At 46.0% G+C, this 27,500-nt stretch overlaps 1 protein-coding gene across 1 annotated transcript in view; it reads left to right on the forward strand.

The window, feature by feature from the left end:
* The window catches only part of LOC124035662 (genetic suppressor element 1-like), a 521,622-nt gene that overhangs the window by 153,347 nt on the left and 340,775 nt on the right, over nt 1-27,500 (forward strand). Inside the window, 1 exon segment of the mRNA XM_046349230.1 lies at nt 1,734-1,896. Coding sequence (XP_046205186.1) covers nt 1,734-1,896 — 163 coding nt within the window.

A 27,500-nucleotide genomic window follows, 5' to 3' on the forward strand; every position in this document is an offset into this window, starting at 1 on the left:
CCTGTCTGTTTCCCTGCTCCATCTCCCTGTCTGTCTGTCTGTCTCCCTGCTCCATCTCCCTGTCTGTCTCCCTGCTCCATCTCCCTGTCTGTCTGTCTCTCTGTCTCCCTGCTCCATCTCCCTGTCTGTCTCCCTGCTCCATCTCCCTGTCTGTCTCCCTGCTCCATCTCCCTGTCTGCCTCCCTGTCTGTTTCCCTGTTCCATCTCCCTGTCTGTCTCCCTGTCTGTCTCCCTGCCTGTTTCCCTCCTCCATTTCCCTGTCTGTCTCCCTGTCTGCCTCTTTGTCTCTCTGTCTGACTCCCTGTCTCTCTGCTCCATATCCCTGTTCCATCTCCCTGTCTGTTTCCCTGTCTGTCTCCCTGTCGTCTCCCTGTCTGGCTCCCTGTCTGTCTCCCTGTCTGTATCCCTGCTCCATCTCCCTGTCCATCTCCCTGTCTGTTTCCCTGTTTGTCTCCCTGTCTGTCTCCATACTCCATCTCCCTGTCTGTCTCCCTGTCTGTCTCCCTACTCCATCTCCCTGTCTGTCTCTTTGTCTGTCTTCCTGCTCCATATCCCTGCTCAATCTCCCTGTCTGTCTCCCTGTCGTCTCCCTGTCGTCTCCCTGCCTCTGCTCCATCTCCCTGTCTCTGTCTGTCTCCCTGTCTCTCTGCTCCATCTCCCTGTCTCTGTCTGCCTCCCTGTCTCTCTGCTCCATCTCCCTGTCTGTCTCCCTATCTCTCTGCCTCCAGCTGAGAGCTATGTTTATTTCATAAGGCCCTGTGACCAGTGCTGTGTTGTTGTCTGGAGATGTGCGTCGTCGTCGCCGCCTGTCTCTTCCACTTGATAATGGAAGGAGCCATCACACCCTCTTTCAAGTCCTCTACCCACCTTTCCTCTTCTCCTCCTCTTCTCCTTCTCCTCTGACAGCTTCCCTCTGTTCTTCCCTCTTCTTTTCATGGTCAGCCCTTCCGCTTTTGCTTGAATGCTCGTCCCTCGCTCTGTCTCGGAAGAGGAGAGGAGCCGTGTGATGCGCTTCTAAAGAGACCTGAGCTGTCTCTTTCTCCCTCTCTCTCTCCTTTTGTCTTTGTCTCTGTCAAGGCTCTGTCACTTCAGTCAGGGACGTGTCTTTAATACCCACTGCTGGATAGCCCCTAGTTGGCTTTTTATAGCCGTTTATATCAAAGCTGTGACAGCTGCTAAAAACGGTCCCCCGGAAGACAAGGCACCTTAGTTGTTAATGGCACTATATTATAGACGCGCACACACACACACACACACACACACACACACACACACACACACACACACACACACACACACACACACACACACACACACACACACACACACACACACACACACACACACACACACACACACACACACACACACACACACACACACACACACACACACACACACACACACACACACACACAGAGGGAGACAAGGCACTTGAGTAGTTGATGGCACTACCCAAACACTGTAGCAGGGTGGCTTTGAAGTCGATGGCTTTGAGTTGCTCGAGCTGTCTGAAAGTGGGACAAACTTAGTTAAAACTGTCTGTAATGTTTGGTGATTGTGACGTAGATATGCCATGTGCTGTGGAAACCTCTTCCTCTTGTATATTTAGATATGAGCTGTATTCAGACAGGCCAGGTACATTATGTTGATGCCAGAAGTGATGAAAGTAAATCATTTGCATGTTTTCTATTAAAATGGATGATTGACGTCATCATCTTTGTCTCTTCCAGACATCCAGTGTGATTGAGGGCGTGGCCAGAGTCAGCAAGGAGGCGGATTCTGCCGTACGTGCATCAGCAGTGAGCGAATCTCAATCAACGGAATCTGGGGTTGGCCACAACCCTTCTCTACCTCCCACCCTGGAGCCAGAGAGAGGAGACCGCCCACGTTCCAGTAAGTACCTTGACTGCTAACCTCTGACCCCTGACCTCCAATCCCTGCTCCTGCCCTCTGTCCCCACCAAAACATTCTATTGTGTGTGGGTTAGAATTAATTATCTCTGACTCCTAGGTTTTTGTGGTGCACAAATTCTTCCATTCTCTTTTATTTTCTCTCTTACATTTCTTCTTCCACCCCTGACCTACCTTTCTCCTCCTCTCTCTACTCCTCCTCCTCTCTCTACTCCTCCTCCTCTCTACTCCTCCTCCTCCTCCTCCACTCTCTACTCCTCCTCCTCTCTCTACTCCTCCTCCTCCACTCTCTACACCTCCTCCTCTCTCTACTCCTCCTCTCTCTACTCCTCCTCCTCTCTCTACTCTTCCTCCTCTCTCTACTCCTCCTCCACACTCTACTCTCTCCACCTCTCTCTACTCTTTCCTCCTCCACTCTCTACACCTCCTCCTCTCTCTACTCCTCCTCCTCTCTCTACTCCTCCTCCTCCTCTCTCTACTCCTCCTCCTCTCTCTACTCCTCCTCCACACTCTACTCTCTCCACCTCTCTCTACTCTCTCCTCCTCCACTCTCTACACCTCCTCCTCTCTCTACTCTCTCCTCCTCTCTCTACGCTCTCCTCCTCTTCTCTCTACTCTCTCCTCCTCCTCTCTCTACTCTCTCCTCCTCCACACTCTACTCTCTCCTCCTCCTTTCTCTCCTCTCTCCTCCTCTCTCTACTCTCTCATCCTCCTCTCTCTACTCCTCCTCCTCTCTCTACTCCTCCTCCTCTCTCTACTCCTCCTCCACTCTCTACTCTCGCCACCTCTCTCGACTCTCTCCTCCTCCTCTCTCTACTCTCTCCTCCTCTCTCTACTCTCTCATCCTCCTCTCTCTACTCCTCCTCCTCTCTCTACTCTCTCATCCTCCTCTCTACTCCTCCTCCTCTCTCTACTCTCTCCTCCTCCTCTCTCTCCTCTCTCTACTCCTCCTCTCTCTAGTCTCTCCTCCTCCTCCTCTCTCTAGTCTCTCCTCCTCTCTCTACTCTCTCCTCCTCTCTTTACTCTCTCCTCTTTACTCTCTCATCCTCTCTCTACTCTCTCCTCCTCTCTCTACTCTCTCCTCCTCCTTTCTCTACCCTCTCCTCCTCCTCTCTCTACTCCTCTTCCTCTCTCTACTCTCTCCTCCTCCTCTCTCTACTCTCTCTTCCTCTCTCTACTCTCTCCTCCTCCTTTCTCTCCTCTCTCCTCCTCCTCTCTCTACTCTCTCCTCCTCTCTTTACTCTCTCCTCCTCCTCTCCCCTCTCCTCCTCCTCTCTCTACTCTCTCCTCCTCCTCTCTCTACTCTCTCCTCCTCCTCTCTCTACTCTCTCTTCCTCTCTCTACTCTCTCCTCCTCCTCTCTCTACTCTCTCCTCCTCCTCTCTCTACTCCCTCTTCCTCTCTCTACTCTCTCCTCCTCCTCTCTCTACTCTCTCCTCCTCCTCTCTCTACTCTCTCTTCCTCTCTCTACTCTCTCCTCCTCCTCTCTCTACTTTCTCCTCCTCTCTCTACTCTCTCCTCCTCCCCTCTCTACTCTCTCTTCCTCTCTCTACTCTCTCCTCCTCCTCTCTCTACTCTCTCTTCCTCTCTCTACTCTCTCCTCCTCCTCTCTCTACTCTCTCCTCCTCCTCTCTCTACTCTCTCTTCCTCTCTCTACTCTCTCCTCCTCTCTCTACTCTCTCCTCCTCCTCTCTCTACTCTCTCTTCCTCTCTCTACTCTCTCCTCCTCCTCTCTCTACTCTCTCCTCCTCCTCTCTCTACTCTCTCTTCCTCTCTCTACTCTCTCCTCCTCCTCTCTCTACTCTCTCCTCCTCTCTCTACTCTCTCCTCCTCCTCTCTCTACTCTCTCTTCCTCTCTCTACTCTCTCCTCCTCCTCTCTCTACTCTCTCCTCCTCCTCTCTCTACTCTCTCTTCCTCTCTCTACTCTCTCCTCCTCCTCTCTCTACTCTCTCCTCCTCCTCTCTCTACTCTCTCTTCCTCTCTCTACTCTCTCCTCCTCCTCTCTCTACTCTCTCCTCCTCCTCTCTCTACTCTCTCTTCCTCTCTCTACTCTCTCCTCCTCCTCTCTCTACTCTCTCCTCCTCCTCTCTCTACTCTCTCTTCCACTCTACCCTCTCCTCCTCCTCTCTCTACTCTCTCCTCCTTTCTCTCCTCCTCCTCTCTCTACTCTCTCTTCCTCTCTCTACTCTCTCCTCCTCCTCTCTCTACTCTCTCTTCCTCTCTCTACTCTCTCCTCCTCCTCTCTCTACTCTCTCCTCCTTTCTCTCCTCTCTCCTCTCTCTGTTCTCCTTCTGTGTCTTTCTTTACATTTGTCACTCTGACTTGATACACATTGTCTGGTTCATCCATTGTTTTTTCTGTTGTGTTGTATTTGAGTACTGTTAGCTTCCCTACTGTGAAGCTATGAATGGATGGCTTTCCTGGCATTGTCTCACTCCCAACATCAGGATAGGATTGTTATCAAAGCCTCGTGGGATGTGGTGTGTACTTCCTCATAGCTGCTTTCTATTCATGAAAATGATTTCAGCAGAAGTTCCTTTCACACTCTGGATGTATTTCAGTTGAGTTTTAAAGTAAGAGGGAGTTTCTGCCAGTGTTCTGACGTTCATGTCTCTGCTAAGTCTGACTGAACCTAGTGAAGCAGTATTTATTTCACCTTTATTTAACTAGTATCTATACAGTATCTATTCCAACTATTGACTTTTTTCAGAACTGCCACCAGTTTGAGGCCAAAAAATGGACAACAAATACATATTGACATAGACAAATGAATACAAGTGTGTCAGACCTATAAAGAATATTTCATGCTCAAACCCTCACATTAAACACCAATATTCACTGAGTTGATGGTTTATATTTAGGATCATGTTTTACAGCTTTATCATATATATATATATATATATATATATATATATATATAATATATACTAATAAAATCATTTTATTTGATTATGTCATATATTTGACATGATTGACATGATTAGGCCATTACAGACACCTGTGATAATGTGAAATACCCAAAAGGGCCACTAGATGTCTTGTGATAGGTTACATAAAATCATTGAAAGTTACCAACATTCCTGGTAAACGTAGAAAGTAGTTTCCTGGTAAACGTAGAAAGTTTCCTGTGTGAGTGTGTGGCTCAGTTCCAGCCCCGAGACATCCATACACCCTGACTCTGACTCTGCTGTAAACCAAAGCAGGTGGGCCCTAAGCTCCTCTGACAGAAAGTGTTCCTTTAACTCAGCAGGTTCTTATCTACACTTCCTGTTTCCTGTGTGCTGCCCCTGATGTGTTGTAACACAGGAACCGTGTGTGTGTGTGTGTGTGTGTGTGTGTGTGTGTGTGTGTGTGTGTGTGTGTGTGTGTGTGTGTGTGTGTGTGTGTGTGTGTGTGTGTGTGTGTGTGTGTGTGTGTGTGTGTGTGTGTGTGTGTGTGTGTGTGTGTGTGTGAGAGAGAGACATGTCTGTCCCCTAAAGTGTCCTGCGTTGGCTCGGTGCCATGTGTGTGTAACAGACTTTTGGCTAGGCCCCGGTGAAAGATTGTTTACTTTGAGGTGTGGGAGGGCTCATCTCAGAGGAGAGATGGAAAGAAGGAAAGGGGGATGAGTTAAATGACAGGAGGGGCCTAAACACACACAGCAAGAGGAGAGAGGTATGAATGGAGGCTTGAGGGAGAAAGTAGAATCACAATTCAACGGCTCAGACACAAGAGGTATGTGGCAGGGTCTACAGTCAATCACGGACTTCAAAAGGAAAACCAGCCCCGTCGCGGCTCCCAGACAAACTAAACAACTTCTTTGCTCGCTTTATGGACAATACAGTGTCACTGACACTACCAAAACCTGCGGGCTCTCCTTCACTGCAGCCAACATGAGTAAGACATTTAAACTTGTTATTCCTCGCAGGGCTGCAGGCCCAGACGGCATCCCCAGCTGCGTCCTCAGAGCATGCGCAGACCAGCTGGCTAGTGTGTTTACGGACATATTCAATCCATCAATCCATCTTTATCCCGGTCTGCTGTTTCCACATGCTTCAAGAGGGACACCATTGTTCCTGTTCCCAAAAAAGCTAAGCTAACTGAGCTAAATGACTAACGCCCCGTAGCACTCACTTCCGTCATCAGGAAGTGCTTTGAGAGACTAGTCAAAGACCATATCACCTCCAACCTACCTGGCACCCTAGACCCACTTTAATTTGCTTACCGCCCCAATAGGTCCACAGGCGACGCAATCGCAACCACACTGCACACTGCCCTAACCCATCTGGACAAGAGGAATACCTATGTAAGAATGCTGTTCATTGACTACAGCTCAGCATTTAACACCATAGTACCCTCCAAACTCGTCATTTAGCTTCCTGATGAGCTGCCCCCAGGTGGTGAGGGTAGGTAACAACATCTACAACCTGCTGATCCCCAACACTGGGGCCCCACAAGGGTGCGTTCTGAGCCCACTCCTGTACTCAATGTTCACCCACGGCTGCATGGCCATGCACACCTCCAACTCAATCATCAAGTTTGCAGACGACACAACAGTGGTAGGCTTGAATACCAACAACGACGAGACGGCCTACAGGGAGGAGGTGAGGGCCCTCGGAGTGTGGTGTCAGGAAAATAACCTCACACTCAATGTCAACAAAACAAAGGAGATGATCATGGACTTCAGGAAACGGCAGAGGGAACAGCCCCCTATCCACATCGACGGGACAGTAGTGGAGAGGGTAGTAAGTTTTAAGTTCCTCGGCATACACATCACAGACAAACTAAAATTGTCCACCAATTTGTCTTGTCACCAAAAGCACTCACAAACCTTTACAGATGCACAATCGAGAGCATCCTGTCAGGCTGTATCACCGCCTGGTACGGCAACTGCTCCGCCCACAACCGTAAGGCTCTCCAGAGGGTAGTGAGGTCTGCACAACGCATCACCGGGGGGAAACTACCTGCCCTCCAGGACACCTACACCACCCGATGTCACAGGAAGGCCATAAAGATCATCAAGGACAACAACCACCCGAGCCACTGCCTGTTCACCCCGCTATCATCCAGAAGGCGAGGTCAGTACAGGTGCATCAAAGCTGGGACCGAGAGACTGAAAAACAGCTTCTATCTCAAGGCCTTCAGACTGTTCAACAGCCACCACTAACATTGAGTGACTGCTGCCAAAATACTGACTCAACTCCAGCCACTTTAATAATGAGAAAATTGATGTAAAAAAGTTTGCTAGCCATTTTAAATAATGCCACTTAATTTAATGTTTACATACCCTACATTACTCATCTCATATGTATATACTGTACTCGATACCATCTACTGTATCTTGCCTATGCCGCTCTGTACCATCATTCATTCATATATTTGTATGTACATATTCTTCATCCTTTTACAATTGTGTGTATAAGGTAGTAGTTGTGAAATTGTTAGGTTAGATTACTCGTTGGTTATTACTGCATTGTCGGAACTAGAAGCACAAGCATTTCAACGTCTGCTAACCATGTGTATGTGACAAATTAAATTTGATTTAGAAAGAAAGAGGAACATGAATGATTAAAGAAAGAGAGATTACAGAGGAAGAAGTGAAGGAGAGTGAGAATAGTGAGATGGAGACTGAGAGAAAAGAAAAGGAGATATGAAAGAAATAGATGGTAAACCAACAGGAAGGAGGAAAGGAGAGAGTGATAACGAGAGAGAGGGAGGGAGGAAGAGACACTGTGAAAGGGTAGAGGCTGTGCAAATTGATGTGAGGAGACAGGAGCACTTTCCACATAAACGCACTGAGACTGAGCTCTCTGATGGCCTCCTCCAGGGCACACACACACACACACACACACACACACACACACACACACACACACACACACACACACACACACACACACACACACACACACACACACACACACACACACACACACACACACACACACACACACACACACACACACACACACACACACACACACACACACACACACACACACACACGGAGGCTTGTTTCCCCGTTGCATCCCTCTTTCACCACGTCCCTCACATATTCTCCATACTCCTCATCTCGTCCTTCATTCTCACTCTCTTCCTCTGTAACTCTCCCTCTGTAACTCTCTCCCTCTCTTCCTCTGTAACTCTCTCCCTATCTTCTCTTCCTCTGTATCGATCTCCCTCTCTTCCTCTGTAACTCTCTCTCTCTTCTCTTCCTCTGTAACTCTCTCTCTTCTCTTCCTCTGTAACTCTCTCTCTTCTCTTCCTCTGTAACTCTCTCTTCTCTTCCTCTGTAACTCTCTCTCTCTTCTCTTCCTCTGTAACACTCTCTCTCTTCTCTTCCTCTGTAACTCTCTCTTCTCTTCCTCTGTAACTCTCTCTTATCTTCCTCTGTAACTCTCTCTCTCTTCTCTTCCTCTGTAACTCTCTCTCTCTTCTCTTCCTCTGTAACTCTCTCTCTTCTCTTCCTCTGTAACTCTCTCTCTTCTCTTCCTCTGTAACTCTCTCTTCTCTTCCTCTGTAACTCTCTCTCTCTTCTCTTCCTCTGTAACACTCTCTCTCTTCTCTTCCTCTGTAACTCTCTCTTCTCTTCCTCTGTAACTCTCTCTTATCTTCCTCTGTAACTCTCTCTTCTCTTCCTCTGTAACTCTCTTCTCTTCCTCTGTAACACTCTCTCTCTTATCTTCCTCTGTAACTCTCTCTTCTCTTCCTCTGTAACTCTCTTCTCTTCCTCTGTAACTCTCTCTCTCTTATCTTCCTCTGTAACTCTCTCTCTCTTCTCTTCCTCTGTAACTCTCTTTTATCTTCCTCTGTAACTCTCTCTTATCTTCCTCTGTAACTCTCTCTTCTCTTCCTCTGTATCTCTCCCTCTCTTCTCTTCCTCTGTAACTCTCTCTTATCTTCCTCTGTAACTCTCTCTTCTCTTCCTCTGTATCTCTCCCTCTCTTCTCTTCCTCTGTAACTCTCTCCCTCTCTTATCTTCCTCTGTAACTCTCTCTTCTCTTCCTCTGTATCTCTCCCTCTCTTCTCTTCCTCTGTAACTCTCTCTTCTCTTCCTCTGTATCTCTCCCTCTCTTCTCTTCCTTTGTAACTCTCTCTATCTTCTCTTCCTCTGTATCTCTCCCTCTCTTCTCTTCCTCTGTAACTCTCTCTCTCTTCTCTTCCTCTGTGTCTCTCCCTCTCTTCTCTTCCTCTGTAACTCTCTCTCTCTTCTCTTCCTCTGTAACTCTCCCTCTCTTCTCTTCCTCTGTAACTCTCTCTCTCTTCTCTTCCTCTGTAACTCTCTCTCTCTTCTCTTCCTCTGTAACTCTCTCTCTCTTCTCTTCCTCTGTAACTCTCTCTCTCTTCTCTTCCTCTGTAACTCTCTCTCTCTTCTCTTCCTCTGTAACTCTCTCTCTCTTCTCTTCCTCTGTAACTCTCTCTTATCTTCCTCTGTAACTCTCTCTCTCTTCTCTTCCTCTGTAACTCTCTCTCTCTTCTCTTCCTCTGTAACTCTCTCTTATTTTCCTCTGTAACTCTCTCTCTTCTCTTCCGCTGTATCTCTCTCTCTCTTCTCTTCCTCTGTAACTCTCTCTTATCTTCCTCTGTAACTCTCTCTTATCTTCCTCTGTAACTCTCTCTTCTCTTCCTCTGTATCTCTCCCTCTCTTCTCTTCCTCTGTAACTCTCTCTTATCTTCCTCTGTAACTCTCTCTTCTCTTCCTCTGTATCTCTCCCTCTCTTCTCTTCCTCTGTAACTCTCTCCCTCTCTTATCTTCCTCTGTAACTCTCTCTTCTCTTCCTCTGTATCTCTCCCTCTCTTCTCTTCCTCTGTAACTCTCTCTATCTTCTCTTCCTCTGTATCTCTCCCTCTCTTCTCTTCCTCTGTAACTCTCTCTCTCTTCTCTTCCTCTGTGTCTCTCCCTCTCTTCTCTTCCTCTGTAACTCTCTCTCTCTTCTCTTCCTCTGTAACTCTCTCTCTCTTCTCTTCCTCTGTAACTCTCTCCCTCTCTTCTCTTCCTCTGTAACTCTCTCTCTCTTCTCTTCCTCTGTAACTCTCTCTCTCTTCTCTTCCTCTGTAACTCTCTCTTCTCTTCCTCTGTAACTCTCTCTCTCTCTTCTCTTCCTCTGTAACTCTCTCTCTTCTCTTCCTCTGTAACTCTCTCTCTCTTCTCTTCCTCTGTATCTCTCTCCCTCTCTTCTCTTCCTCTGTAACTCTCTCTTCTCTTCCTCTGTAACTCTCTCTTCTCTTCCTCTGTAACTCTCTCTCTCTTCTCTTCCTCTGTAACTCTCTCTTCTCTTCCTCTGTAACTCTCTCTTCTCTTCCTCTGTAACTCTCTCTTCTCTTCCTCTGTAACTCTCTCTCTCTTCTCTTCCTCTGTAACTCTCTCTTCTCTTCCTCTGTAACTCTCTCTCTCTTCTCTTCCTCTGTAACTCTCTCTCTTCTCTTCCTCTGTAACTCTCTCTCTCTTCTCTTCCTCTGTATCTCTCTCCCTCTCTTCTCTTCCTCTGTAACTCTCTCTTCTCTTCCTCTGTAACTCTCTCTTCTCTTCCTCTGTAACTCTCTCTCTCTTCTCTTCCTCTGTAACTCTCTCTTCTCTTCCTCTGTAACTCTCTCTTCTCTTCCTCTGTAACTCTCTCTTCTCTTCCTCTGTAACTCTCTCTCTCTTCTCTTCCTCTGTAACTCTCTCTTCTCTTCCTCTGTAACTCTCTCTTCTCTTCCTCTGTAACTATCTCTCTCTTCTCTTCCTCTGTAACTCTCTCTTCTCTTCCTCTGTAACTCTCTCTCTTCTCTTCCTCTGTATCTCTCTCTCTCTCGTCTCTTCCTCTGTATCTCTCTCTCTTCTCTTCCTCTGTATCTCTCTCTCTTCTCTTCCTCTGTATCTCTCTCTCTTCTCTTCCTCTGTATCTCTCTCTCTCTCTCTCTTCTCTTCCTCTGTAACTCTCTCTCTTCTCTTCCTCTGTAACTCTCTCTCTCTTCTCTTCCTCTGTAACTATCTCTCTCTTCCTCTGTAACTCTCTCTTCTCTTCCTCTGTAACTCTCTCTCTTCTCTTCCTCTGTATCTCTCTCTCTTCTCTTCCTCTGTAACTCTCTCTCTTCTCTTCCTCTGTATCTCTCTCTCTTCTCTTCCTCTGTAACTCCCTCTTCTCTTCCTCTGTATCTCTCTCTCTCTTCTCTTCCTCTGTAACTATCTCTCTCTTCCTCTGTAACTCTCTCTTCTCTTCCTCTGTAACTCTCTCTTCTCTTCCTCTGTATCTCTCTCTCTCTTCTCTTCCTCTATAACTATCTCTCTCTTCCTCTGTAACTCTCTCTCTCTTCTCTTCCTCTGTATCTCTCTCTCTTCCTCTGTATCTCTCTCTCCCTCTTCTCTTCCTCTGTAACTCTCTCTTGTCTTCCTCTGTATCTCTCTCTTCTCTTCCTCTGTAACTCTCTCTTCTCTTCCTCTGTAACTCTCTCTTCTCTTCCTCTGTAACTCTCTCTTCTCTTCCTCTGTAACTCTCTCTCTCTTCTCTTCCTCTGTAACTCTCTCTTCTCTTCCTCTGTAACTCTCTCTTCTCTTCCTCTGTAACTATCTCTCTCTTCTCTTCCTCTGTAACTCTCTCTTCTCTTCCTCTGTAACTCTCTCTCTTCTCTTCCTCTGTATCTCTCTCTCTCTCGTCTCTTCCTCTGTATCTCTCTCTCTTCTCTTCCTCTGTATCTCTCTCTCTCTCTTCTCTTCCTCTGTATCTCTCTCTCTTCTCTTCCTCTGTATCTCTCTCTCTCTCTCTCTTCTCTTCCTCTGTAACTCTCTCTCTTCTCTTCCTCTGTAACTCTCTCTCTCTTCTCTTCCTCTGTAACTATCTCTCTCTTCCTCTGTAACTCTCTCTTCTCTTCCTCTGTAACTCTCTCTCTTCTCTTCCTCTGTATCTCTCTCTCTTCTCTTCCTCTGTAACTCTCTCTCTTCTCTTCCTCTGTATCTCTCTCTCTTCTCTTCCTCTGTAACTCCCTCTTCTCTTCCTCTGTATCTCTCTCTCTCTCTTCTCTTCCTCTGTAACTATCTCTCTCTTCCTCTGTAACTCTCTCTTCTCTTCCTCTGTAACTCTCTCTTCTCTTCCTCTGTATCTCTCTCTCTCTTCTCTTCCTCTATAACTATCTCTCTCTTCCTCTGTAACTCTCTCTCTCTTCTCTTCCTCTGTATCTCTCTCTCTTCCTCTGTATCTCTCTCTCTTCTCTTCCTCTGTAACTCTCTCTTGTCTTCCTCTGTAACTCTCTCTTCTCTTCCTCTGTAACTCTCTCTTCTCTTCCTCTGTAACTCTCTCTTCTCTTCCTCTGTAACTCTCTCTCTCTCTTCTCTTCCTCTGTAACTCTCTCTCTCTTCTCTTCCTCTGTAACTCTCTCTCTCTTCTCTTCCTCTGTAACTCTCTCTCTCTTCTCTTCCTCTGTAACTCTCTCTCTCTTCTCTTCCTCTGTATCTCTCTCCCTCTCTTCTCTTCCTCTGTAACTCTCTCTTCTCTTCCTCTGTAACTCTCTCTCTCTTCTCTTCCTCTGTAACTCTCTCTTCTCTTCCTCTGTAACTCTCCCTCTCTTCTCTTCCTCTGTAACTCTCTCTTCTCTTCCTCTGTAACTCTCTCTCTCTTCTCTTCCTCTGTAACTCTCTCTCTTCTCTTCCTCTGTAACTCTCTCTTCTCTTCCTCTGTAACTCTCTCTTCTCTTCCTCTGTAACTATCTCTCTCTTCTCTTCCTCTGTAACTCTCTCTTCTCTTCCTCTGTAACTCTCTCTCTTCTCTTCCTCTGTATCTCTCTCTCTTCTCTTCCGCTGTATCTCTCTCTCTTCTCTTCCTCTGTATCTCTCTCTCTCTCTTCTCTTCCTCTATAAATCTCTCTCTTCTCTTCCTCTGTAACTCTCTCTCTTCTCTTCCTCTGTAACTCTCTCTTCTCTTCCTCTGTATCTCTCTCTTCTCTTCCTCTGTAACTCTCTCTCTTCTCTTCCTCTGTAACTCTCTCTTCTCTTCTTCTGTATCTCTCTCTTCTCTTCCTCTGTAACTCTCTCTTCTCTTCCTCTGTATCTCTCTCTCTTCTCTTCCTCTGTATCTCTCTCTCTCTCTTCTCTTCCTCTGTATCTCTCTCTCTTCTCTTCCTCTGTATCTCTCTCTCTCTCTTCTCTTCCTCTGTAACTCTCTCTCTCTTCTCTTCCTCTGTAACTCTCTCTCTCTTCTCTTCCTCTGTAACTATCTCTCTCTTCCTCTGTAACTCTCTCTTCTCTTCCTCTGTAACTCTCTCTCTTCTCTTCCTCTGTATCTCTCTCTCTCTTCTCTTCCTCTGTAACTCTCTCTCTTCTCTTCCTCTGTATCTCTCTCTCTTCTCTTCCTCTGTAACTCCCTCTTCTCTTCCTCTGTATCTCTCTCTCTCTCTTCTCTTCCTCTGTAACTATCTCTCTCTTCCTCTGTAACTCTCTCTTCTCTTCCTCTGTAACTCTCTCTTCTCTTCCTCTGTATCTCTCTCTCTTCTCTTCCTCTGTAACTATCTCTCTCTTCCTCTGTAACTCTCTCTCTTCTCTTCCTCTGTATCTCTCTCTCTTCTCTTCCTCTGTATCTCTCTCTCTCTTCTCTTCCTCTGTAACTCTCTCTTGTCTTCCTCTGTATCTCTCTCTTCTCTTCCTCTGTAACTTTCTCTTCTCTTCCTCTGTAACTCTCTCTTCTCTTCCTCTGTAACTCTCTCTTCTCTTCCTCTGTAACTCTCTCTTCTCTTCCTCTGTAACTCTCTCTCTCTCTTCTCTTCCTCTGTAACTCTCTCTCTCTTCTCTTCCTCTGTAACTCTCTCTCTTCTCTTCCTCTGTAACTCTCTCTCTCTTCTCTTCCTCTGTAACTCTCTCTCTCTTCTCTTCCTCTGTATCTCTCCCTCTCTTCTCTTCCTCTGTAACTCTCTCTCTCTTCTCTTCCTCTGTATCTCTCTCTTCTCTTCCTCTGTAACTCTCTCTTCTCTTCCTCTGTAACGCTCTCTCTCTTCTCTTCCTCTGTAACTCTCTCTCCTCTTCCTCTGTAACTCTCTCTCTCTTCTCTTCCTCTGTAACTCTCTCTTCTCTTCCTCTGTAACTCTCTCTCTCTTCTCTTCCTCTGTAACTCTCTCTCTTCTCTTCCTCTGTAACTCTCTCTTCCTCTGTAACTCTCTCTTCTCTTCCTCTGTAACTATCTCTCTCTTCTCTTCCTCTGTAACTCTCTCTTCTCTTCCTCTGTAACTCTCTCTCTTCTCTTCCTCTTCCTCTGTCTCTCTCTCTCTTCTCTTCCGCTGTATCTCTCTCTCTTCTCTTCCTCTGTAAATCTCTCTCTTCTCTTCCTCTGTATCTCTCTCTCTCTTCTCTTCCTCTGTAACTCTCTCTTCTCTTCCTCTGTAACTCTCTCTCTTCTATTCCTCTGTAACTCTCTCTCTTCTCTTCCTCTGTAACTCTCTCTTCTCTTCCTCTGTATCTCTCTCTTCTCTTCCTCTGTAACTCTCTCTCTTCTCTTCCTCTGTAACTCTCTCTTCTCTTCTTCTGTATCTCTCTCTTCTCTTCCTCTGTAACTCTCTCTTCTCTTCCTCTGTAACTCTCTCTTCTCTTCCTCTGTAACTCTCTCTCTTCTCTTCCTCTGTATCTCTCTCTCTCTCTCTTCTCTTCCTCTGTATCTCTCTCTCTTCTCTTCCTCTGTATCTCTCTCTCTCTCTCTCTTCTCTTCCTCTGTAACTCTCTCTCTTCTCTTCCTCTGTAACTCTCTCTCTCTCTTCTCTTCCTCTGTAACTATCTCTCTCTTCCTCTGTAACTCTCTCTTCTCTTCCTCTGTAACTCTCTCTCTTCTCTTCCTCTGTATCTCTCTCTCTCTTCTCTTCCTCTGTAACTCGCTCTCTTCTCTTCCTCTGTATCTCTCTCTCTTCTCTTCCTCTGTAACTCCCTCTTCTTTTCCTCTGTATCTCTCTCTCTCTTCTCTTCCTCTGTAACTATATCTCTCTTCCTCTGTAACTCTCTCTTCTCTTCCTCTGTAACTCTCTCTTCTCTTCCTCTGTATCTCTCTCTCTCTCTTCTCTTCCTCTGTAACTATCTCTCTCTTCCTCTGTAACTCTCTCTCTCTTCTCTTCCTCTGTAACTCTCTCTTCTCTTCCTCTGTAACTCTCTCTCTCTTCTCTTCCTCTGTAACTCTCTCTCTTCTCTTCCTCTGTAACTCTCTCTTCTCTTCCTCTGTAACTCTCTCTTCTCTTCCTCTGTAACTATCTCTCTCTTCTCTTCCTCTGTAACTCTCTCTTCTCTTCCTCTGTAACTCTCTCTCTTCTCTTCCTCTGTATCTCTCTCTCTCTCTTCTCTTCCGCTGTATCTCTCTCTCTTCTCTTCCTCTGTAAATCTCTCTCTTCTCTTCCTCTGTATCTCTCTCTCTCTTCTCTTCCTCTGTAACTCTCTCTTCTCTTCCTCTGTAACTCTCTCTCTTCTATTCCTCTGTAACTCTCTCTCTTCTCTTCCTCTGTAACTCTCTCTTCTCTTCCTCTGTATCTCTCTCTTCTCTTCCTCTGTAACTCTCTCTCTTCTCTTCCTCTGTAACTCTCTCTTCTCTTCTTCTGTATCTCTCTCTTCTCTTCCTCTGTAACTCTCTCTTCTCTTCCTCTGTAACTCTCTCTTCTCTTCCTCTGTAACTCTCTCTCTTCTCTTCCTCTGTATCTCTCTCTCTCTCTCTTCTCTTCCTCTGTATCTCTCTCTCTTCTCTTCCTCTGTATCTCTCTCTCTCTCTTCTCTTCCTCTGTAACTGTCTCTCTTCTCTTCCTCTGTAACTCTCTCTCTCTCTTCTCTTCCTCTGTAACTATCTCTCTCTTCCTCTGTAACTCTCTCTTCTCTTCCTCTGTAACTCTCTCTCTTCTCTTCCTCTGTATCTCTCTCTCTCTTCTCTTCCTCTGTAACTCGCTCTCTTCTCTTCCTCTGTATCTCTCTCTCTTCTCTTCCTCTGTAACTCCCTCTTCTCTTCCTCTGTATCTCTCTCTCTCTTCTCTTCCTCTGTAACTATATCTCTCTTCCTCTGTAACTCTCTCTTCTCTTCCTCTGTAACTCTCTCTTCTCTTCCTCTGTATCTCTCTCTCTCTCTTCTCTTCCTCTGTAACTATCTCTCTCTTCCTCTGTAACTCTCTCTCTCTTCTCTTCCTCTCTATCTCTCTCTCTTCTCTTCCTCTGTATCTCTCTCTCTCCTCTTCCTCTGTAACTCTCTCTTATCTTCCTCTGTATCTCTCTCTTCTCTTCCTCTGTAACTTTCTCTTCTCTTCCTCTGTAACTCTCTCTTCTCTTCCTCTGTAACTCTCTCTTCTCTTCCTCTGTAACTCTCTCTTCTCTTCCTCTGTAACTCTCTCACTCTTCTCTTCCTCTGTAACTCTCTCTCTCTTCTCTTCCTCTGTAACTCTCTCTCTCTTCTCTTCCTCTGTAACTCTCTCTCTCTTCTCTTCCTCTGTAACTCTCTCTCTCTTCTCTTCCTCTGTATCTCTCCCTCTCTTCTCTTCCTCTGTAACTCTCTCTCTCTCTTCTCTTCCTCTGTATCTCTCTCCCTCTCTTCTCTTCCTCTGTAACTCTCTCTTCTCTTCCTCTGTAACTCTCTCTCTCTTCTCTTCCTCTGTAACTCTCTCTTCTCTTCCTCTGTAACTCTCTCTCTCTTCTCTTCCTCTGTAACTCTCTCTCTTCTCTTCCTCTGTAACTCTCTCTTCTCTTCCTCTGTAACTCTCTCTTATCTTCCTCTGTAACTCTCTTCTCTTCCGCTGTATCTCTCCCTCTCTTCTCTTCCTCTGTATCTCTCTCTTCTCTTCCTCTATAACTCTCTCTTCTCTTCCTTGTATCTCTCCCTCTCTTCTCTTCCTCTGTAACTCTCTCTCTCTTCTCTCCCTCTGTATCTCTCCCTCTCTTCTCTTCCTCTGTAACTCTCTCTCTCTTCTCTTCCTCTGTAACTCTCTCTCTTCTCTTCCTCTGTAACTCTCTCTCTCTTCTCTTCCTCTGTAACTCTCTCTTCTTTTCCTCTGTATCTCTCCCTCTCTTCTCTTCCTCTGTAACTCTCTCTCTCTTCTCTTCCTCTGTAACTCTCTCTCTCTTCTCTTCCTCTGTATCTCTCCCTCTCTTCTCTTCCTCTGTAACTCTCTCTCTCTTCTCTTCCTCTGTAACTCTCTCTCTCTTCTCTTCCTCTGTAACTCTCTCTCTCTTCTCTTCCTCTGTAACTCTCTCCCTCTCTTCTCTTCCTCTGTAACTCTCTCTCTCTTCTCTTCCTCTGTAACTCTCTCTCTCTTCTCTTCCTCTGTAACTCTCTCTCTCTTCTCTTCCTCTGTAACTCTCTCTTCTCTTCCTCTGTAACTCTCTCTCTCTTCTCTTCCTCTGTAACTCTCTCTCTTCTCTTCCTCTGTAACTCTCTCTTATCTTCCTCTGTAACTCTCTCTTCTCTTCCTCTGTAACTATCTCTCTCTTCTCTTCCTCTGTAACTCTCTCTTCTCTTCCTCTGTAACTCTCTCTCTTCTCTTCCTCTGTATCTCTCTCTCTCTCTTCTCTTCCTCTGTATCTCTCTCTCTTCTCTTCCTCTGTATCTCTCTCTCTCTTCTCTTCCTCTGTAACTCTCTCTCTTCTCTTCCTCTCGAACTCTCTCTCTCTTCTCTTCCTCTGTAACTATCTCTCTCTTCCTCTGTAACTCTCTCTCTCTTCTCTTCCTCTGTATCTCTCTCTCTCGTCTCTTCCTCTGAATCTCTTTATTCTCTTCCTCTGTATCTCTCTCTTCTCTTCCTCTGTAACTCTCTCTTCTCTTCCTCTGTAACGCTCTCTTCTCTTCCTCTGTATCTCTCTCTCTCGTCTCTTCCTCTGTAACTCTCTATTCTCTTCCTCTGTATCTCTCTCTTCTCTTCCTCTGTAACTCTCTCTTCTCTTCCTCTGTAACTCTCTCTCTGTAACTCTCTCTTCTCTTCCTCTGTAACGCTCTCTTCTCTTCCTCTGTATCTCTCTCTCTCGTCTCTTCCTCTGTAACTCTGTCTTCTCTTCCTCTGTTACTCTCTCTTCTCCTCCTCTGTATCTTGTTCCCTCTCTTCTCTTCCTCTGTAACTCTCTCCCTCTCTTCTCTTCCTCTGTAACTCTCTCTTCTCTTCCTCTGTAACTCTCTCACTGTCTTCTCTTCCTCTGTAACTCTCTCTTCTGTTCCTCTGTAACTCTCTCTTCTCTTCCTCTGTAACTCTCTCTTCTCTTCCTCTGTAACTCTCTCCCTCTCTTCTCTTCCTCTATCTCTCTCTCTCTCTCTCTTCTCTTCCTCTGTAACTCTCTCCCTCTCTTCTCTTCCTCTGTAACTCTCTCCCTGTCTTATCTTCCTCTCTCTCTCTCTCTCTCTCCCTCTCTTCTCTTCCTCTGTAACTCTCTCCCTATCTTCTCTTCTCTTCCTCTATCTATCTCTCTCTCTCTCTTCTCTTCCTCTGTAACTCTCTCTTCTCTTCCTCTGTAACTCTCTCCCTCTCTTCTCTTCCTCTATCTCTCTCTCTCTCTCTTCTCTTCCTCTGTAACTCTCTCCCTGTCTTCTCTTCCTCTCTCTCTCGCTTCTCTTCCTCTGTAACTCTCTCCCTGTCTTCTCTTCCTCTCTCTCTCTCTTCTCTTCCTCTGTAACTCTCTCCCTCTCTTCTCTTCCGCTGTAACTCTCTCTCTCTCTTCTCTTCCTCTGTAACTCTCTCCCTCTCTTCTCTCCCTCTGTAACTCTCTCCCTCTCTTCTCTTCCTCTATCTCTCTCCCGCTCTTCTCTTCCTCTGTAACTCTCTCCCTGTCTTCTCTCCAGTCTACCTAGATGAGTAAACTCCCTCAAAGGGAACTAGGTACACAGTACAGGTCTAGTTTTCTATAACATATATAATAATAAATATAATATATGCCATTTAGCAGACGCTTTTATCCAAAGCGACTTACAGTCATGTGTGCATACATTCTACGTATGGGTGCTCTACCAACTGAGCTATTATGAACCTTCAAGAAGTTATTTCCATGACATCTTATGGTTTCCACTTTCTGGCATGAATTATGTGGTTTCCTCATGTTTAACAAAGTAGGATATGATCTCTAACCTTTGCCTGACCTTTGCATAACCCCCTCGCTAACGTACCACACATCATTCTGGGCGGCTACACTCCCCTGGTTTAGCCCAGGGTCCTCTCCCGTCGAGGATTTCCTCCCATGTCCAGAAATCCTTATTTCGCATCTCCTCTTTGGGCTGCTCCTGCCTGTTGACACGCTGCTTGGTCCGTTTACGGTGGGTGATTCTGTAACGGTTTTCTAGGTGTGGTGAAGGAGAGTCGGACCAAACTGCAGCGTGTAGATTGCGATCCATGTTTAATGAACAAAAAAACGTAACGCGAATCTAAAACACAAACACTACAAAACAAAGAACGTAACGAAAACCGAAACAGCCTATACTAGTGAAAACTAACACAGACAGGAACAAGGACACTAAGGACAATCACCCACGACAAACTCAAAGAATATGGCTGCCTAAATATGGTTCCCAATCAGAGACAACGATAAACACCTGCCTCTGATTGAGAACCACTCCAGACAGCCATAGACTTTGCTAGATCACCCCACTAGCTACAATCCCAATACATACACACCAAAACCCCAAGACAAAACACACCACTGAGACTGCCACACCCTGGCCTGACCCAATACATGAAGATAAACACAAAATACTTCGACCAGGGCGTGACAGGACAGTCTGGTTATAGAGACCAGTCATCACAGACAAACCTGGCTGCCTAGAGAGGACAGTCTGGCTATGGAGACCGGTCGTCACAGACAAACCTGGCTGCCCAGAGAGGACAGTCTGGCTATGGAGACCGGTCGTCACAGACAAACCTGGCTGCCCAGAGAGGACAGTCTGGCTATGGAGACCGGTCGACACAGACAAACCTGGCTGCCCAGAGAGGATAGTCTGGCTGTGGAGAACGGTCGTCACAGACAAACCTGGCTGCCCAGAGAGGACAGTCTGGCTATGGAGACCGGTCGTCACAGACAAACCTGGCTGCCCAGAGAGGATAGTCTGGCTATGGAGAACGGTCGTCACAGACAAACCTGGCTGCCCAGAGAGGACAGTCTGGCTATGGAGACCGGTCGTCACAGACAAACCTGGCTGCCCAGAGAGGATAGTCTGGCTATGGAGACCGGTCGACACAGACAAACCTGGCTGCCCAGAGAGGACAGGCTGTGCTCACTCTGCTCCAGGGGAGAGGTAGAGACAGAGCTGCATTTCCTATTACTCTGTGACAAATACTCAGACCTAAGAGAATGTTTTTTTCCCAAAATTATAACTCAATACAAATAATTTTAAACTATAAAAGGTGAAGAAAAAATCGAATATTTATTTGGTGAAAATATGTGTCAAATATGTGTCCTCCTGCCACAACCTGAGGGACAGCCAGTGAAAAGTGCAAAGTAATGTTGATAATATTTCCCATCTTGTTTTGTTTTGTCTTTCATACCACGTCATGTGTCTTCTCAGTCATGTTGACACTGGTCTACTACCACTGCTTTCATGTATTCTTGTTCTGATGAATATTGCTGTTGTTGTTAATGGTAATCCCATGTCCACTACTACTATTATTATTGCTGTTGGTCCCACCATTTATTTATGTATAAATATATTTGATATATAAAATATATGCACTGCTCAAAAAAATAAAGGGAACACTAAAATAACATATCCTAGATCTGAATGAATGAAATATTCTTATTAAATACTTTTTTCTTTACATAGTTGAATGTGCTTGTCACGTTCTGACCTTTATTTCCTTTGTTTTGTCTTTATTTAGTATGGTCAGGGCGTGAGTTGGGGTGGGCAGTCTATGTTTGTTTTTCTATGATTTGGGTATTTCTATGTTTCGGCCTAGTATGGTTCTCAATCAGAGGCAAGTGTCATTAGTTGTCTCTGATTGAGAATCATACTTAGGTTGCCTGGGTTTCACTGTGTTTGTGGGTGATTGTTCCTGTCTCTGTGTTTGCACCAGATAGGACTGTTTGGGGTTTTCACGTTTCTTGTTTTTGTATTCAGTTGTCCATGTGTACATTTACGTATTAAAATAACCATGGACACTTACCACGCCGCATATTGGTCCTCTGATCGTTTTCGCCTCTCCTCTTCGGAAGAAGAGTGCTGACTACAAAATCACACAAAAATGATCAATGGAAATCAAATGTATCAACCCATGGAGGTCTGGATTTGGAGTCACACTCAAAATTAAAGTGGAAGACCACACTACAGGCTGATCCAACTTTGATGTAATGTCCTTAAAACAAGTCAAAATGAGGCTCAGTAGTGTGTGTGGCCTCCCCGTGCCTGTATGACCTCCCTACAACGCCTGGCCATGCTCCTGATAAGGTGGTGGATGGTATCCTGAGTGATCTACTCCCAGACCTGGACTAAAGCATCCGCCAACTCCCGGACAGTCTGTGGTGCAACGTGGCGTTGGTGGATGGAGCGAGACATGATGTCCCAGATGTGCTCAATTGGTTTCACGTCTGGGGAACGGGCGGGCCAGTCCATAGCATCAATGCCTTTCTCTTGCAGGGACTGCTGACACACTCCAGCCACATGAGATCTAGCATTGTCTTGCATTATGAGGAACCCAGGACCAACCGCACCAGCATATGGTCTCACAAGGGGTCTGAGGATCTCATCTTGGTACCTAATGGCAGTCAGGCTACCTCTGGCGAGCACATGGAGGGCTGTGCTGCCCCCCAAAGAAATGCCACCCCACACCATGACAGACCCACCGCCAAACCGGTCATGCTGGAGGATGTTGCAGGCAGCAGAAGTTCTCCACGGCGTCTCCAGACTCTGTCAAGTCTGTCACATGTGCTCAGTGTTTAACCTGCTTTCATCTGTAAAGAGCACAGGGCGCCAGTGGCGAATTTGCCAATCTTGGTGTTCTCTGGCAAGTGCCAAACGTCCTGCACGCTGTTGGGCTGTAAACACAACCCCCACCTGTGGATGCCGGACCCTCATACCACCCTCATGGAGTCTGTTTCTGACCGTTTGAGCAGACACATGCACATTTGTGGCCTGCTGGAGGTCATTTTGCAGGGCTCTGGCAGTGCTCCTCCTGCTCCTCCTTGCACAAAGGCGGAGGTAGCGGTCCCTGCTGCTGGGTTGTTGCCCTCCTACGGCCTCCTCCACGTCTCCTGATGTACTGGCCTGTCTCCTGGTAGCGCCTCCATGCTCTGGACACTACGCTGACAGACACAGCAAACCTTCTTGCCACAGCTCGCATTGATGTGTCATCCTGGATGAGCTGCACTACCTGAGCCACTTGTGTGGGTTGTAAGACTCCGTCTCATGCTACCACTAAAGTGAAAGCACCGGCAGCATTCAAAAGTGACCAAAACATCAGCCAGGAAGCATAGGAACTGAGAAGTAGTCTGTGGTCACCACCTGTACAACCACTCCTTTATTGGGGGTGTCTTGCTAATTGCCTATCATTTCCACAGAGAGAGCAAGACAGAGAGAGAGAGAGATACAGAGAGATACAGAGAGAGAGAGTGAAATACAGAGAGAGAGAGAGAGAGAGAGAGAGAGAGAGAGAGAGAGAGGGAGAGTGGGATAGAGAGAGAGACAGAGAGAGACAGAGAAACAGAGAGAGAGAGAGACCAATCAAGGAGGGCCTACAGCAGCACCTAGATCTTCTGCACATAATCTGTGAGACCTGGGCCCTGACAGTAAATCTCAGTCAGTTCATAGAAACTGAGATATGGGGAGAGAGGGTGAGACAGGTTTATAGAGACTGAGATAGGGGGAGAGAGGGTGAGATACAGGTTTATAGAGACTGAGATAGGGGGGGAGAGGGTGATATACAGGTTTATAGAGACGGAGATAGGGTGAGAGCGGGTGAGACAGGTTTATAGAGACTGAGATAGGGGGAGAGAGGGTGAGACAGGTTTATAGAGACTGAGATAGGGGGAGAGAGGGGGAGATACAGGTTTATTTTATTTGTTTTATTTCATTTCACCTTTATATAACCAGGTAGGCTAGTTGAGAACAAGTTCTCATTTACAACTGCGACCTGGCCAAGATAAAGCATAGCAGTGTGAACAGACAACAACACAGAGTTACACATGGAGTAAACAATTAACAAGTCAATAACACAGTAGAAAAATGAAAAAAGAGTCTATATACATTGTGTGCAAAAGGCATGAGAAGGTAGGCGAATAATTACAATTTAGCAGATTAACACTGGAGTGACAAATGATCAGATGGTCATGTACAGGTAGAGATACTGGTGTGCAAAAGAGCAGAAAAGTCAACAAATATAAACAGTATGGGGATGAGGTAGGTAAATTGGGTGGGCTATTTACCGATGGACTATGTACAGCTGCAGCGATCGGTTAGCTGCTCAGATAGCAGATGTTTAAAGTTGGTGAGGGAGATAAGTCTCCAACTTTAGTGATTTTTGCAATTCGTTCCAGTCACAGGCAGCAGAGAACTGGAAGGAAAGGCGGCCAAATGAGGTGTTGGCTTTAGGGATGGTCAGTGAGATACACCTGCTGGAGCGCGTGACCAGTGAACTGAGATAAGGCGGAGCTTTAGCTAGCATGGACTTGTAGTTGACCTAGACCCAGTGGGTCTAGCGACGAATATGTAGCGAGGACCAGCCGACTAGAGCATACAGGTCGCAGTGGTGGGTGGTATAAGGTGCTTTATTAACAAAACGGATGGCACTGTGATAAACTGCATCCAGTTAGCTGAGTAGAGTATTGGAAGCTATTTTGTAGATGACATCGCCGAAGTCGAGGATCGGTAGGATAGTCAGTTTTACTAGGGTAAGTTTGGCGGCGTGAGTGAAGGAGGCTTTGTTGCGGAATAGAAAGCTGACTCTAGATTTGATTTTCGATTGGAGAGGTTTGATATGAGTCTGGAAGGAGAGTTTAAAGTCTAGATGTAGATGTCTACATATTCGAGGTCGGCACCATCCCGGGTGGTGATGCTAGTCGGACGTGCGGGTGCAGGCGGTGAACGGTTGAAAAGCATGCATTTGGTTTTACTAGCGTTTATGGGGGAGAGAGGGTGAGACGTTTGGATAGCGGGTCATTTTGAGCCTGAGGCTGTGTTAGAAAGTAGTAAACATCCAGAGACCTTGACAAACACACTATACACTACACACTATACACTACACACCACACACTACACACTAAACACTATACACTACGCACTACACACTACACACTACACACTATACATGTCTGCTTCTCCATCATCGCTCCACCCTGCCGTAGCATCCCCACCCCTCTCCCTCTGCTCTAAGAGGAGAACCGGTTGTTTGATCGTGTTCTCCGTCACGTGTGTCACCACCGCTCACATTGGACAAGACCTATTTCATCCTGCTGATCTCCAGTGTGTGAAAAATGACCCTCCACACGCGTACACACACCATCCCAGTGCCCCCACGCTACTACTGAACACCATTTGAGAACTGAGGGAGGAGAGCAAGTGAGAGAGATTGAAAATAGAGGTGGGGAGGACATACAGAGGCTAGAGAAAGAGGGGAGCAGCGTTTGTCTGTTGGCTGTGACCTGACAAAGGAAACCACTTTACAGAGACAGACTTATTTTAAGAACACATGCTGCTGTTATTACATCTACACAGGGTGTGTGTATTTCTGTGTGTGTGATGTTGTGTATCGTGTCAGGGTGTGCGTGCATGCATTCGTGTGTGTGTGTGATGTTGTGTATCGTGTGTGTGTGTGTGTGTGTGTGTGTGTGTGTGTGTGTGTGTTTGTGTGTTTGTGTGTGTGTGTGTGTGTGTGTGTGTGTGTGTGTGTGTGTGTGTGTGTGTGTGTGTGTGTGTGTGTGTGTGTGTGTGTGTGTGTGTGTGTGTGTGTGTGTGTGTGTGTGTGTGTGTGTGTGTGTGTGTGTGTGTGTGTGTGTGTGTGTGTGTGTGTGTGTGTGTGTGTGTGTGTGTCATGTCAGGGTGTGCATGCGTGTGTGTGTATGTGTGTGTGATGTTGTGTATCGTGTGTGTGTGTGTGTGTGTGCGTGTGTGCGTGTGTGTGTGTGTGTGTGATGTGTATCGTGTCAGGGTGTGCGTGTGTGTGTTGTGGTGAGACAGAGACAGAGAGAAAGAGAGAGAGAGAAAGAGAGAGAGAGAGATTCACTTTATATATTATCTACCTCACTTGCTTTGGCAATGTTAACACGTTTCCCATGCCAATAAAGCCCTTCAATTGAATTGAATTGAGAGAGAGAGAGAGAGAGAGAGCGAGACACAAAGAGAGAGAGAAAGAGAGAGAGACAGAGAGAGAAACAGAGAAACAGAGAAAGAGCAAATGTCAAATTGGCTTTTAACCAAATTACCGTACAACAGACCTTGTATTCACCCTGCATACACTAATTGAACCAAAACGAAGGCAAAGTCTTCTCATAATTTGTTGATTTCAAAAAATTATTCGACTCAATTTGGCATGAGGGTCTGCTATACAAACTGATGGAAAGTGGTGTTGGGGGTAAACATACGACATTATAAAATCCATGTACACAAACAACAAGTGTGCGGTTAAAATTGGCAAAAAACACACAAATGTCTTCACACAGGGTCATGGGTTTAGACAGGGATGCAGCTTAAGCCCCACCCTCTTCAACATATTTATATCAATTAATTGGCACAGGAACTAGAAAAGTCTGCAGCACCCGGCCTCACCCTACTAGAATCCGAAGTCAAATGTCTGCTGTTTGCTGATGATCTGGTGCTTCTGTCACCAACCAAGGAAGGCCTACAGCAGCACCTAGATCTTATGCACAGATTCTGTCAGACCTGGCCCCTGACAGTAAATCTCAGTAAGACCAAAATAATGGTGTTCCAAATAAGGTCCAGTCACCAGGACCACAAATACAAATTCCATCTAGACACTTGCCCTAGAGCACACAAAAAAACTATACAACTATACATACCTTGGCCTAAACATCAGCGCCACAGGTAACTTCCACAAAGCTGTGAACGATCTGAGAGACAAGGCAAGAAGGGCATTCTATGCCATCAAAAGGAACATAAATTTCAACATACCAATTAGGATTTGGCTAAAAATACTTGAATCAGTCATAGAGCCCATTGCCCTTTCTGGGGTCCCATCAGAATTAGGCCGATACCCACTAATTATCAAAATCCAGAAAAGAGACGTTAAATTCTATAACCACCTAAAAGGAAGCGATTCCCAAACCTTCCACAACAAAGCCATCACCTACAGAGAGATGAACCTGGAGAAGAGTCCCCTAAGCAAGCTGGTCCTGGGGCCCTGTTCACAAACACACCCTACAGAGCCCCAGGACAGCAGCACAATTAGACCCAACCAAATCATGAGAAAACAAAAAGATAATTACTTGACACATTGGAAAGAATGAACAAAAAAACAGAGCAAACTAGAATGCTATTTGGCCCTACACAGAGAGTACACAGCGGCAGAATACCTGACCACTGTGACTGACCCAAAATTAAGGAAAGCTTTGACTATGTACAGACTCAGTGAGCATAGCCTTGCTATTGAGAAAGGCCGCCGTAGGCAGACATGGCTCTCAAGAGAAGACAGGCTATGTGCTCACTGCCCACAAAATGAGGTGGAAACTGAGCTGCACTTCCTAACCTCCTGCCCAATGTATGACCATATAAGAGAGACATATTTCCCTCAGATTATACAGATTCACAAAGAATTTGAAAACAAATCCAATTTTGAAAAACGCCCATATCTACTGGGTGAAATTCCACAGTGTGCCATCACAGCAGCAAGATTTGTGACCTGTTGCCACGAGAAAATGTCAACCAGTGAAGAACAAACACCATTGTAAATATAACCCATATTTATGCTTATTTATTTTCCCTTTTGTACTTTAACCATTTGACAATCGTTACAACAATGAACAGTCGTGGCCAAAAGTTTTGAGAATGACACAAATATTAAATTTTACAAAGTCTGCTGCCTCAGTTTGTATGATGGCAATTTGCATATACTCCAGAATGTTATGAAGAGTGATCAGATTAATTGCAATTCATTGCAAAGTCCCTTTTTGCCATGCAAATGAACTGAATCCCCAATAAATATTTCCACTGCATTTCAGCCCTGCTACAAAAGGAACAGCTGACTTCATGTCAGTGATTCTCTCGTTAACACAGGTGTGTGCGTGTGGACGAGGACAAGGCTGGAGATCACTCTGTCATGCTGATTGAGTTCAAATAACAGACTGGAAGCTTCAAATGGAGGGTGGTGCTTGGAATCATTGTTCTTCCTCTGTCAATCATGGTTACCTGCAAGAAAACACGTGCCGTCATCATTGCTTTGCACAAAAAGGGCTTCACAGGCAAGGATATTGCTGCCAGTAAGATTGTACCTAAATCAACCATTTATCGGATCATCAAAAACTTCAAGGAGAGCAGTTCAATTGTTGTGAAGAAGGCTTCGGGGTGCCCAAGAAAGTCCAGCAAGCACCAGGACCGTCTCTTAAAGTTGATTCAGCTGCGGGATCGGGGCACCACCAGTACAGAGCTTGCTCAGGAATGGCAGCAGGCAGGTGTGAGTGCATCTGCACGCACAGCGAGGCAAAGACTTTTAGAGGATGGCCTGGTGTCAAGAAGGGCACCAAAGAAGCCACTTCTCTCCAGGAAAAACATCAGGGAC

This window comes from Oncorhynchus gorbuscha, linkage group LG05 (assembly GCF_021184085.1).
Source record: "Oncorhynchus gorbuscha isolate QuinsamMale2020 ecotype Even-year linkage group LG05, OgorEven_v1.0, whole genome shotgun sequence".
Taxonomy (NCBI): domain Eukaryota; kingdom Metazoa; phylum Chordata; class Actinopteri; order Salmoniformes; family Salmonidae; genus Oncorhynchus; species Oncorhynchus gorbuscha.